Source organism: Myxocyprinus asiaticus, chromosome 34 (assembly GCF_019703515.2).
Source record: "Myxocyprinus asiaticus isolate MX2 ecotype Aquarium Trade chromosome 34, UBuf_Myxa_2, whole genome shotgun sequence".
In the NCBI taxonomy this organism is placed as follows: Eukaryota; Metazoa; Chordata; class Actinopteri; order Cypriniformes; family Catostomidae; genus Myxocyprinus; species Myxocyprinus asiaticus.
In genome coordinates, this window is record NC_059377.1 from 15,321,942 (window position 1) to 15,332,864 (window position 10,923).

The following is a 10,923-nucleotide window of genomic DNA, read 5'->3' on the forward strand; positions in this document are numbered from 1 at the left end:
CTGACAAAGCTCCTTTCCACCAACAGCAGCTCTGGGATAATGTGACCACCGGAGGATCAATGCTGTCTTTGTGCAGAGCACAATCAAGCCAGGGCCTCCACGACAACCAAAACCACTCACACTGAATGAATCAAGTCTTTTATGACTTCACTCACCGTGTCCTTCAGATGGACATTTCTCTGTCCCTATATTTTCTGCCATTGTGCTGAAAATGACACTGTGACCCAGTCTGAGTCCAAGCTGAACACAAACTCAAAGAGTCTACAACAGAGGATGTATTAAACAGTTCTGATAAACCTCAGAATAGGACGGACGAGCCATTTACAGATTAGCTTTTAAAAGTTCAAGCCATTGCCTGTTCAGATCACACTGTGATTCTGCGACAGGAGGTTGAAAGTTCTGCTGCTGAAATCGGTCTGTGCTTACTGAAATTCAAACCACTGCCCCCAGTGGCCAAAGCTGGAAGTGTTGCTGACCAGTTTCCGGGTGAAATGTCTACAATGTGGCGCCAAGTTGTAGTTTTTATTTTAAATGATGTTACACAATCATCAGGAATGTGTATTTTATTACCGGTACAACCTGACCTTCAGTGGAGTAAAAATGCATTTTAAGAACAAAAATGCAATCTCCGAATCACACTCACCATTGTTTATGTGAAAATGATCATTTCCTGGTTTCCACTGGACCAGAACCTGTGTCTCGGAAATTGCTCTTGTGACGCACCATGAATAGCACACAGGAAATGGTTAACACATTTAAAAAGATGCAAAAAAAAATTTATAATTTTGCTGGCTGCAACCTAGTCTCAACTACATTTGTGCAAACTGAGTTTTATGTGCTGCAGTTTCCTGGTGAACTGAACACTAGCGGCACTACAACAACTGTGCATTTTATTCACTTTCACACAAATGGTTATTACATTATAAACACTTATTTTTTGCACTAATATTTACACCCTGCTATGTTATTATATTGAAACACTTTTACTGTAATGCATCATTGAAAAAAAAAACAATACATTTAAATGCTTGAATTATAGACCCACCTACGTTTACACACTTATTCCAACATGATTCAATTGCACGGCAGCTCATCTGATGGAATGTTGGACTTTGGATTTGGAGACCAAGCTTCGAGCCCAGCCAAGGATGCTTGGAATGGAAGTGAAGCAAAAGTGCCATAGTTGCAACATGAAATGATGTTGTTGCTTCAGTAAATGTGTTTTTTTTTTTTTATGTCGAATTTGCTTTTAAAACACTATCGTTTAGGTTTAGGTGTTGGTTATGGGTAAGGATGTCTGTTTTGTTTACCTCTCATTTATCTTTTAGTACACTATCGGTTAGGTTTAGGCTAAAGTTTTAGGTTAGGGAAGTGCGTTATACTCATTAAAACAAAATTTACCTTTAAAACCTTGTTTGATTACAACATAATTTCACTTGCTTTTGGCGCCCCCCACTGGACATTTCTCTAGGAAACTGCAGCCAAACGTGTAATGAAGCACATAATATTGGTTGCAAAAATGTTGCTATTGTCACGTAAATTTCATGAGATCAGGCTGTTTTTCTTACAGTATTATTGGATTATTACATGGGTTGAATTGTCGAGTTTGATGAATGCGGTCAACAATAACATTTGTGCAAATATTGAAAAAAATGGGTATTTAGCTATTTGTCTTCTTGCCATTTTGTATAAAGTGGACATATCATGTTACTTTCTGGGTGTTACAATTTTATGGAGTGTATGGGATTTGGACATAATGGGACCCTGAATTGTAACCCATTTGTGGAAAGTTCCAAGAACACTCAATAAAGTATTCTGACCCAAAATTCCTCAACCGATTATACACTATTTATGATATATCTAAAACTTTATGAAGCAGGAATACTATCAATGCTTTGGAAATGCAAACATACAGCAAATAACTAGTTACACATTTTCCTATGAGTTTACTGAAGGTACACTAAATGTGTGTGCTTGTCAATATGAAATGAATATGAAATAGGATGGATGATTTGCTGAGGTGTCCTTAACTCTGTTGTCCTTAAGACTATTGATTCTATATGACTAACATTTTTGGTGCTTTTTATTTTATTTTCATGGTGTAACCGTTTCACTATCTTTCTTGTTTTTTACTTTTTATTTAATTTAGAATGAGTATGAGATAGGATGCCTGAATTGCTATTTATTTGACTTTTTTTATTTTATTGAATTGAAAATGAGATATGATGCAGTAATTGCTATTTCTTTTACTTTTTATTTTTTAAATAATTTTAATTTTATTTTATTTAATGAAATGAAATGAAATATTGGATGCACAAATTGCTGAGGTGTCTTTAACACTAATTTATTCTCCCTTCACCTCCAAGATCCCAATGTCAATATTTGCCCTACAGGGTTGGGTGCACAGGGCACTCCTTGCCACACACAGTACAGCGGCCATCTGCACCCAACTCCGCCCTGAGAACACGGATCTGACAGGCAGGAATGCAAATGCACTGTGAATGAACTGATTTGACTGGACTGACAACTGAGAAAGAAGAAATTCTGGTACTAGTGAAGTTGTCTGGAGCAGAAATCTAACATAACCCTGTTTAAGGTGTTCAAACAATGAGGCATTTGGAGGTTGAAAAGCAAACAAGCACTAAAAGAGAGTGGAAATTATAATCATATGGTTCATCAATGAGTCTAATGTGGGCCAAGACATGGCTGTCAGAAAATGTTGGTTACTATCAAAAGATAACTTTGAAGGTCCAAAAAGCACATAAAGGCACCATAAAAATAATCCATAAGACTTCAGTGGTTTAATCCATATCCTCAGAAGTGATATATGTGTGGGTGAGAAACAGATCAATATTTAAGTCCTTTTTTTACAATACATTCTCCTCCCTGCCCAGTAGGTGGCGATATGCACAAATAATGTGAATCACCAAAAACAAAAGAAGAATGTGAAAAAGTGTAGATTTATAGTAAAAAAGGACTTAAATATTGATCTTTTTCTCATCCACTCCTATCATATTACTTCTGAAGACATGGATAAAACCACTGGAATCTAAAAGATTACTTTTATGCTGCATTTATGTGCTTTTTGGAGCTTCAAAGTTTTGGTCACCATTCACTTGCATTGTATGGACCTACAGAGCTGAAATATTCTTCTAAAAATCTTAATTTGTATTCAGCAGAAGAAAGAAAGTCATACACATCTGGGATGGCATGAGGGTGAGTAAATGAGAGAATTTTCATTTTTGGGTGAACTATCCCTTTAAGGAGTTTTGAAACATGTAAATACTGCAAACATAGCACATTCATGATTTCTTAATGTTTATTAATTTACACATAGAAAAACAAAAATGTACATATCTGAATATGCTTTTTATTGTGTTTAAGCGGTACTCTCTGACAAATATACATCTCTCGAAACAATAATGAAACCTAATTTAGATAGAAAAAAATACCCTCCGACTTGTATCAAAATAAAACCATGAGAATAGAATGGTGAATCAACAACAACAACAAAAAAAAAAGAAAAGAAAAAGTCCCACAAGAGACACAATGGCCACTGTTTTCACAGAAAACACCTGAATAAGTTTGGCCTTGATAGTGGTTTGTAGCCCCAGTTAGGCTCAGCTGAACACTGATGGAGCAGGACATACGTGACTCCAGGATGACCCACGTGAGTCTGAGCTGGACTGACCGTCTGACACCATGAGAACATACGTGAATGCACACAGCAAATCATATGATAGCATCAACATCAAGTTGGAAATCATCACAACCAGTTCTCCTGATTGTCATACTACAGCAAACAATAGCTGATATTTCTTTAGCAGGTTAGGTAAGATCAGTACCCAACATGACTTCAAAATATTGTATCTTGTGCCCTGACACAAAAGGTAGTATTAACCCTTCAGGTTGTGATTCACATGTACAGAATTCCAATTTGGGCACAAGCTGAACATAACACCAATACATGGACACAATTCAGTGCTAAAGGACTTAGCTGAATAACAGTCAGCTGCGTTTTCCAACTGTTTTTTTTTTAAACTGAAACTTCAAAAACATTGAAAATAGGAGGACCATGTGTGAAGTTGGCCTGAGGCACTTTTTATGTGCCAAATGTTTAGTCACATTTGATAGACTAGATGGTTTTTCACTCTTCTTTAACTTAAACCTGAAAATAAAACATCAAAGAGAGCGCCCCCTTTTGGCAACAGTAAGAGGGACCAAATTAAACCAGTAGAATCTTAGAAATCTCCAGACTGAGTTCTAATATGCCCAATAACTTATGAAGGTGTTACATTTCATGATGGGATTCCTAGTTGCACTCTTGACTGCTGCCCAAGGGGTTTTGAGCACCAAGGAAGATACCGAATTGAGTAACTGTGAACCACTGGCAGAAGATAATTATTTACACTTTGTCCTAGTGGTTACAGGACAACAGAGTACAATCTTAAGCAGTCAAGTGACTTGTACACAGAATCACAATAAAAATATACATATGAATCACCATTTTCAAAGAGAATCTAATTTCTTCTTGTTGCTTTTCATTTGCCTTCATATTGTGTTTGGATGAGGCATAGTAGTGTGGAAAAGGAGAAGAAACCGATCCTGTACAGGCAGAGGAAGCAGACGGGATTGTGTAGTCACAGACGCAAATATCTCCGTCCACATCGTCCTGTTTCTTTGAGTGAGATTCAATTACTGTATATATGGCTCATTTTGAGTCCTTTCGCCCACTAGTGGCAAGTTCATGGAATGGCAGTTTTTCAGTGTGAGTGTCCATGCTGGGGGGGAAGTGGTGGTCCATTCACGCCAGGATGGTAAAATGCACAGTTGTTTTCGTACCGGCAGTTTCCCTTCACCATGAAATGGCGACACACAGGCCTCTTTGACATATCTAAAATGAAAGAAAAAGTTAACATTATTTAGAAGCTCATCAAGAAAACTTAACACATTTATATACTACTAGTTAAAGTTTGAACACACTTCTGATATTTTCGAATTACTTTTTATGTTATTTATTTTTTTAAATGAATGGGAACTCTTTCAATACTGCTTAAAAAGCATCTCAGATGGCACCTCGAAGTTGGGTGAGAGAATACCCGAAATGTTCAAAGCTGTAATCTAGGCAAAGGCTGGCTATTTTAAAGAAGCTAAACTATAAGGTACTTTATCTAATTGCATACTTCAATTAGTTGACTTAACTGCTGTTCAACACTAAATAGTATTTCTATTTAAGGGCATCAAATATTTTATGAATATTAAATAAATAATGGGTATGTGTGTTCATACTTTCAACTGTTGTGTTTGAGTGTATTTAACCATCAAGCAATCTCCCTTCAAACTTACCACCCATGTTGTTATGTCCCCCTCGTGGTCCTCCGCGACCCCCTCGTCCTCTGAAGCCCTGATCTCCTCCTCTCCCTCTCCCCCGGTGGAAGTGGCCTCCCCGGTGTGGGCCTCCTCTCATGGAGTCGTCGCCCCAGTAGTTGCCATTGTCCACCCCTCGACCCTGCAGACCGGGCGGGGGACCCATCATGCGTGGACCGCCGGCATTGAAGGGTGGCCCGTGGCCATGGGGAGGAGGGGGGTGATTGAAATGTGGCCCACCAGGGGGCTTGTTTGGGGGGAAACCGCCGTTCATGGGCATCTGCATGTTCATGTTGTTCATGTTCATGCCAGGGCCATGACCAAGCAAACCGGTGTTCACTGCAAATTCAGAAAAACAGACAATGAAATACACTGTTTGACCATCATACAAATTTTCCTCGACAAAATCGAAAGTAAGCAAATACTTACTTGGTGGAGCATTGACAGGCGGGTTCTGATTTTGGTTCTGATTTTGTTGCAGAGAGCCCAAAAGCTGCTTGATCTTATCAGAGAAATCAGGCTGTTTGATCAGGTCCTCTGGAGACTGGTTAGTTCCCTGAGCACCCTGAAAACACATGGCAAGACTTAGAAAACGTACATTGTAAGTGGCACATAGCTAAAAAGGGGCAATGCTGATGTGATCTTCATGTTTTCTTACCATAATAGATGAAAGCAGTTCCTGCACATTGACAGCTGGGTTATTACTGGCAGGTGGTGTGTTGCCTTGCGCCTGAGGGCTGCGGCCGCTGTTGCCCAGGCTTCCCATGAGGTTGGCCAGAACAGGAGGCAGCTTAGAGCCTTCATTAGCACCAGAAGAGGGGCCAGCAGAGGGAGTGTTGTCATCAGGCTCCACGTAATTCTCTTCCATCATAGCAGAGTCCTACAACAAAGAATGAGAAAGAGAGGTCAAAACAACATACCATGTGGGAAATTCTACATTAAAAAGAAATGGACAGGAATGTACATTTGAATCCAAGTAAAAAGGTCACTGTCTGTCTTACCTCGTCCAATGGGATGAGACGGGGAGGCATGGGCTCATATGGCTCAGGGTCAGGCTCATGAGGGCTATCTGGAACACTGCAGAGAGAGAAACAAACTCTATATGAAAACTTAGTTGAAACTGTTATGTTGTGTTTTTAAAGACAACAGCAGATCAAAATTGACCCAATTTACAATTTACTTTAATAAATGTCCCAGGTTCATGGGTGCACATTATTCTAAAGATTAAAGTTTAAAAATGTAATAACTTTCTTTGCCCCTGAAACTACTTGTTTTTAAAAAAATAATATGAACCAATAATATCATAGCCTACTTTTCACAATACAATCAAATCCAGATGGATAAAATCAAGTCCCGTCCTGCATTATTTGTCATTGAATGTATAGTTTCATGTTGTCTTGTAATGAACAATCACTAATCGTGACACACTGCCACAGAAAAACACATGGAAATAGAAATATTGGCAGGTCTTGGCTTACCTCTCCTTGCTAAGGAAGATCTCCTGCAGAATGCCCATCTCTCTGTCTCTCTGGATCATCTTCTCTTGGCTGGTTGCTCCTGGAATGACCAGGCTACCTAATAGGGTCAGAGGTCGTGGTGGAGTCCAGGGTACCCTTTCCTCCATCGTGTCGTGAGTATGACGACGGGCCATCTCAAACGTCTGCCTGTCCATCATCAGCTCCCGTTTGGCCGCTTCACCAAAGTCCTTAATTTTATTGACGTTCACTAAGGGAGAGGGAGTGCTGATTACCGAACAAGTCCCACAAGTATTTATTTGTGCAGATAAACCAGTGAGAGAAGGAAAGGTTGTCTTACCCCTTTCAGTCTCATCCAGGTCAAAGTAGAAGTATTCTTTGAGATTATCTTCTTCTGCCCAGCGAACACTTTTCTTTTTCTTTCCTTTCTTAGTCAGACTCTCCTCCTCGGCGCTTGGTTCGGACAGAGAATTGGGCTTATCACCTGAAAACATGCAAGAAATCATTTCAGATTCACATTCATTCAATTGCTATGGTAGAGATCACATCCCAGTACCAGTCAAAATTTTGGAGAGACTTAACTGACTTTTTTATGATCTTAAATGCTTTTTGATCTAAAGGCTTAAGCTTATGTGCTAAAAAAGATTTTGTAGACAAATATAAACCTTTGTATTACTTTCTTTACATGGGAAAACTGTGTATTTAAATAGACGAGTTGGACTATATAGTGAATGAAAATCAGCCAACAAGTGCACAGCATACATAGGAACTCCTTCAATACAGTTTAATAAGCATCATAAGACGCACCTCACCAAGTTGGTTGAGAGTATGCTCAGAGTGTGCAGAGCTGTAATCTAGACAAAGGGTGGCTACTTTGAAGAAGCACTAATATAGATAGTTTTGATTTGTTTAACAATTTTGATTGCTATGTGTTATTTCATAGTTACTATTTTCCTAAAAAGAAATAGTTCACCAAAAAATGAAAATTCATCATTTACTCACCTTCATGCCATCCCAGATGTGTGTATGACTTTCTTTTGCTGAACACAAATTAAGATTTTTAGAAGGATATTTCAGCTCTGCAGGTCCATACAATGCAAGTGAATGGTGACCTGAACTTTGAAGCTCTAAAAAGAACAGAAAGGCAGCATAAAAGTAATCCATATGACTCCAGTGGTTAAATCCTTGAATTCTGAAGCAATATGATAGGTGTGGGTGAGAAACAGATACATTTTTTACTATACATTCTCCCTGCCCAGTAGGTGGCGATATGCACAAATAATGTGAATCACCGAAAACAAAAGAAAAATAATGTGAAAGTGAAAGTGGAGATTTATAGTAAAAAAGGACTTAAATACTGATCTGTTTCTCACCCACATCTATCATATCACTTCTGAAGATATGGATTTAACCACTGGAGTCTTACGGATTACTTTTATGCTGCCTTTATGTGCTTTTTGGAGCTTCAAAGTTCTGGTCACAATTCACTTGCATTTTAAGGACCAACAGAGCTGAAATATTCTTCTAAAAATCTTTGTTTCTGTTCAGCAGAAGAAAGAAAGTCATACACATCTGGGATGGCATGCGGGTGAGTAAATGATGAGAGAATTTTAATTTTAAGGTGAACTAACCATTAAATGCGGAAAATAACACTAATAAAGAATGAGTATGTACAAACATTTGACTGTTACTGTATTTAAACACCTGAAAATGCACTGTAGATGATACAACAGAAAGTCATTCGACTCACCGGTGTCCATGGCTTCAGGTTCCTCGGTGGGCACAGGTGTGCCGGGCTGCTCCAACTCTTGGTTCTCATGAGGAGGGGTCTGAGATGAAGGAGTCTCAGGGGAAGATGGTTTGGCCTGTGAGCCAGAATACACCTGTGGCTTACTGTCAAACGGACAGGGCTGTGTATGAAGCACAAGGGAAAAGGGAGGGAAGAAAGCGAAATGAACATGGTTAGTTAATTTGTGTGTGCTCCTTGAGAAATACATTTCCACAAAGTATCTCATTAAAGTTAAACAAAATAAATAAGGGATGTCTGAATTGGCAAACCTTATTAGAGGTGGGAGAAACAGCTTTAGACTTTTTTTTCTTGATCTTGATGCCAGGCACTGGGGCGGAATTGAGGGCATCCAAAAATCCAGTTGCCTCCATTGCTAAAAGGAAGAGAGACGTGATATTCAGCACTAATCTATGGATCTTTATGAAGATTAAATTGACCCAAGACTACTCTCTCAGGAAAAGCAAAGCTTTTTTGTAAATTAACATAACCATATTCCTCGAGTTAAGAAACTGAACAGGCGTACTCACGCTGTGCAGGGATAAGTTTGACTTTGATCTCTTTGGTAGAGTTGGGGGTGGTGTTAAGGGGCTTGTACTTCTTCTCCACTGGTGGTGTGTCAGATGGTGTGGTGCTATGGATGAATGGACAGAAAGGCAGAGTTTAATCATACATATAAAAGTAAAACTGCATTCAAATTTGATTTAAATCATCAGCCAGATATGGAGGGGCACAAGACTGCTTATTAAAGGAAAGAAAGAAAGAAAGAAACTGAGTGTCCATTTACTTTGGCCTTTTAAGCATAGCTGGTTTGATGTTGTATTTTTCTCCGAGTTGGGGTGCAATGGGATTCTTCTTTACAGGAACTGGAGCTGGGCTCTCCACCTCCAAACCTGTTGACAATATAAACCAAGAACTTTTCAAACCAATGTTGCCATCATAGACCCCTGGTATTAAGAAGTGTTTCAGGTGATCCGATCACAAGGGGTCAGTGCTAAATACAGGTGTAAACGGGCTGCAGAACGTTTGTAATTGGATCACAAAAAAACACATACAGAGGTCAAAAATGCATGTGACAACATCGCATGTGAGGTGTAAATGGTAATCCGTCCTGAATGCATCCCGAACAGCAGTGAAGCGCCACCCTTCTCAGGTCAATCAACCACTGCACTAAAATTAGTTTAAAGAGGCCCTGTTATGCTTTTTGGGATTTTACTTTTCCTTTAGTGTGTAATATAGCTGTTTGTGCATGTAAAAGATCTGCAAAGTTACAAAGCACAAAGTCCACACCAAAGGGAGTTACTTTCACCCACAGACAACACTGCTCCTGAACTGCCTGAAACGCATGGTTTGCAGTCCAGCCATTACTTCCGTGACATAGCTATGTCACTATGTAACACATTTGCATAATGCCCGCCTCAGGAATGCCCTGCTCAGGAAAGGGGCGTTACATTTCCGACATGCTCTAAGCGGTTGACCAATCGGAGCAGACTGGGCTTTTTGGAAAGGGGGGCTTTAAACAGACAGGAGCTAAAATAGAATGTTTCAGACAGAGGGTGAAAAGAGGTGTTGCAGAAATGTACAGTATGAGAAAAATAATGTGTTTTTTTAACATTAAAGCATGTAAACCTATTCTAGTAGACCCCCAAAATAAAATGTATGAACCTGTAAATGAGCATAATATGGGCTCTTTAAACTTTGCCTGTTACAAGCACGTTTAAAAGGAAATAACCTTCCGATCGGAAAATTTGAAAAAGCAGATACATACACAAGCACAGAACTTCACAGATTTTCTTCAATGTGTCTGAGATCAACATGCAGGGACACAGCTGAGTAGCACCCTCAGCAAATACACGCAGTCCACTAAAAAAACGGATAATTTTATTCGAAATGATGCTGCATCTGTGAGAAACAGAGCACCGGTTTTGTTCGCGCTATCTTTGTCTTTTCTGGCTTTTTCACGGTTTATTATCGTGCAGTAACACACTGACATATTGATTGATGTCGTCAAATCAGACCCTCCCCTCGAAATATGTCTTTTAATTAGATACCGAAAACATCTTGAGATGACATATATCTTAACATTGAGATGACAACACAGCATTATATCTACAAATCTAAGAGGAATATAAGTTAAACGTGTCAAATTTGTAAAAGACTGACCTGTGGAGCGGATCTTCGCATGACTTGGAGCATAAGCTTTTGGTTTTTCTTTCTTCTTCTCCTCATCGGCTGCCTTTTCTCGTAGCTTCACCTCTGGACGCACTTTTCCCTCCTCCTTTTTCCGTTTCTTGT

At 39.2% G+C, this 10,923-nt stretch overlaps 1 protein-coding gene across 1 annotated transcript in view; it reads right to left on the reverse strand.

Annotated features, from left to right (window-relative positions):
• Nucleotides 1–3,318: 3,318 nt before the first annotated feature.
• LOC127424917 (serine/threonine-protein phosphatase 1 regulatory subunit 10-like) overlaps nt 3,319–10,923 on the reverse strand; it is a 13,445-nt gene continuing 5,840 nt past the window's right edge. Inside the window, exons 8-19 of the mRNA XM_051670467.1 lie at nt 10,792–10,923; nt 9,416–9,521; nt 9,159–9,262; nt 8,901–9,004; nt 8,593–8,752; nt 7,183–7,326; nt 6,846–7,092; nt 6,369–6,444; nt 6,026–6,247; nt 5,797–5,932; nt 5,347–5,706; nt 3,319–4,894 (exon numbers count right to left, since the gene is read on the reverse strand). Coding sequence (XP_051526427.1) covers nt 4,764–4,894; nt 5,347–5,706; nt 5,797–5,932; nt 6,026–6,247; nt 6,369–6,444; nt 6,846–7,092; nt 7,183–7,326; nt 8,593–8,752; nt 8,901–9,004; nt 9,159–9,262; nt 9,416–9,521; nt 10,792–10,923 — 1,922 coding nt within the window. The 3' untranslated portion in view covers nt 3,319–4,763. The remainder of the gene's footprint in view (nt 4,895–5,346; nt 5,707–5,796; nt 5,933–6,025; nt 6,248–6,368; nt 6,445–6,845; nt 7,093–7,182; nt 7,327–8,592; nt 8,753–8,900; nt 9,005–9,158; nt 9,263–9,415; nt 9,522–10,791) is intronic.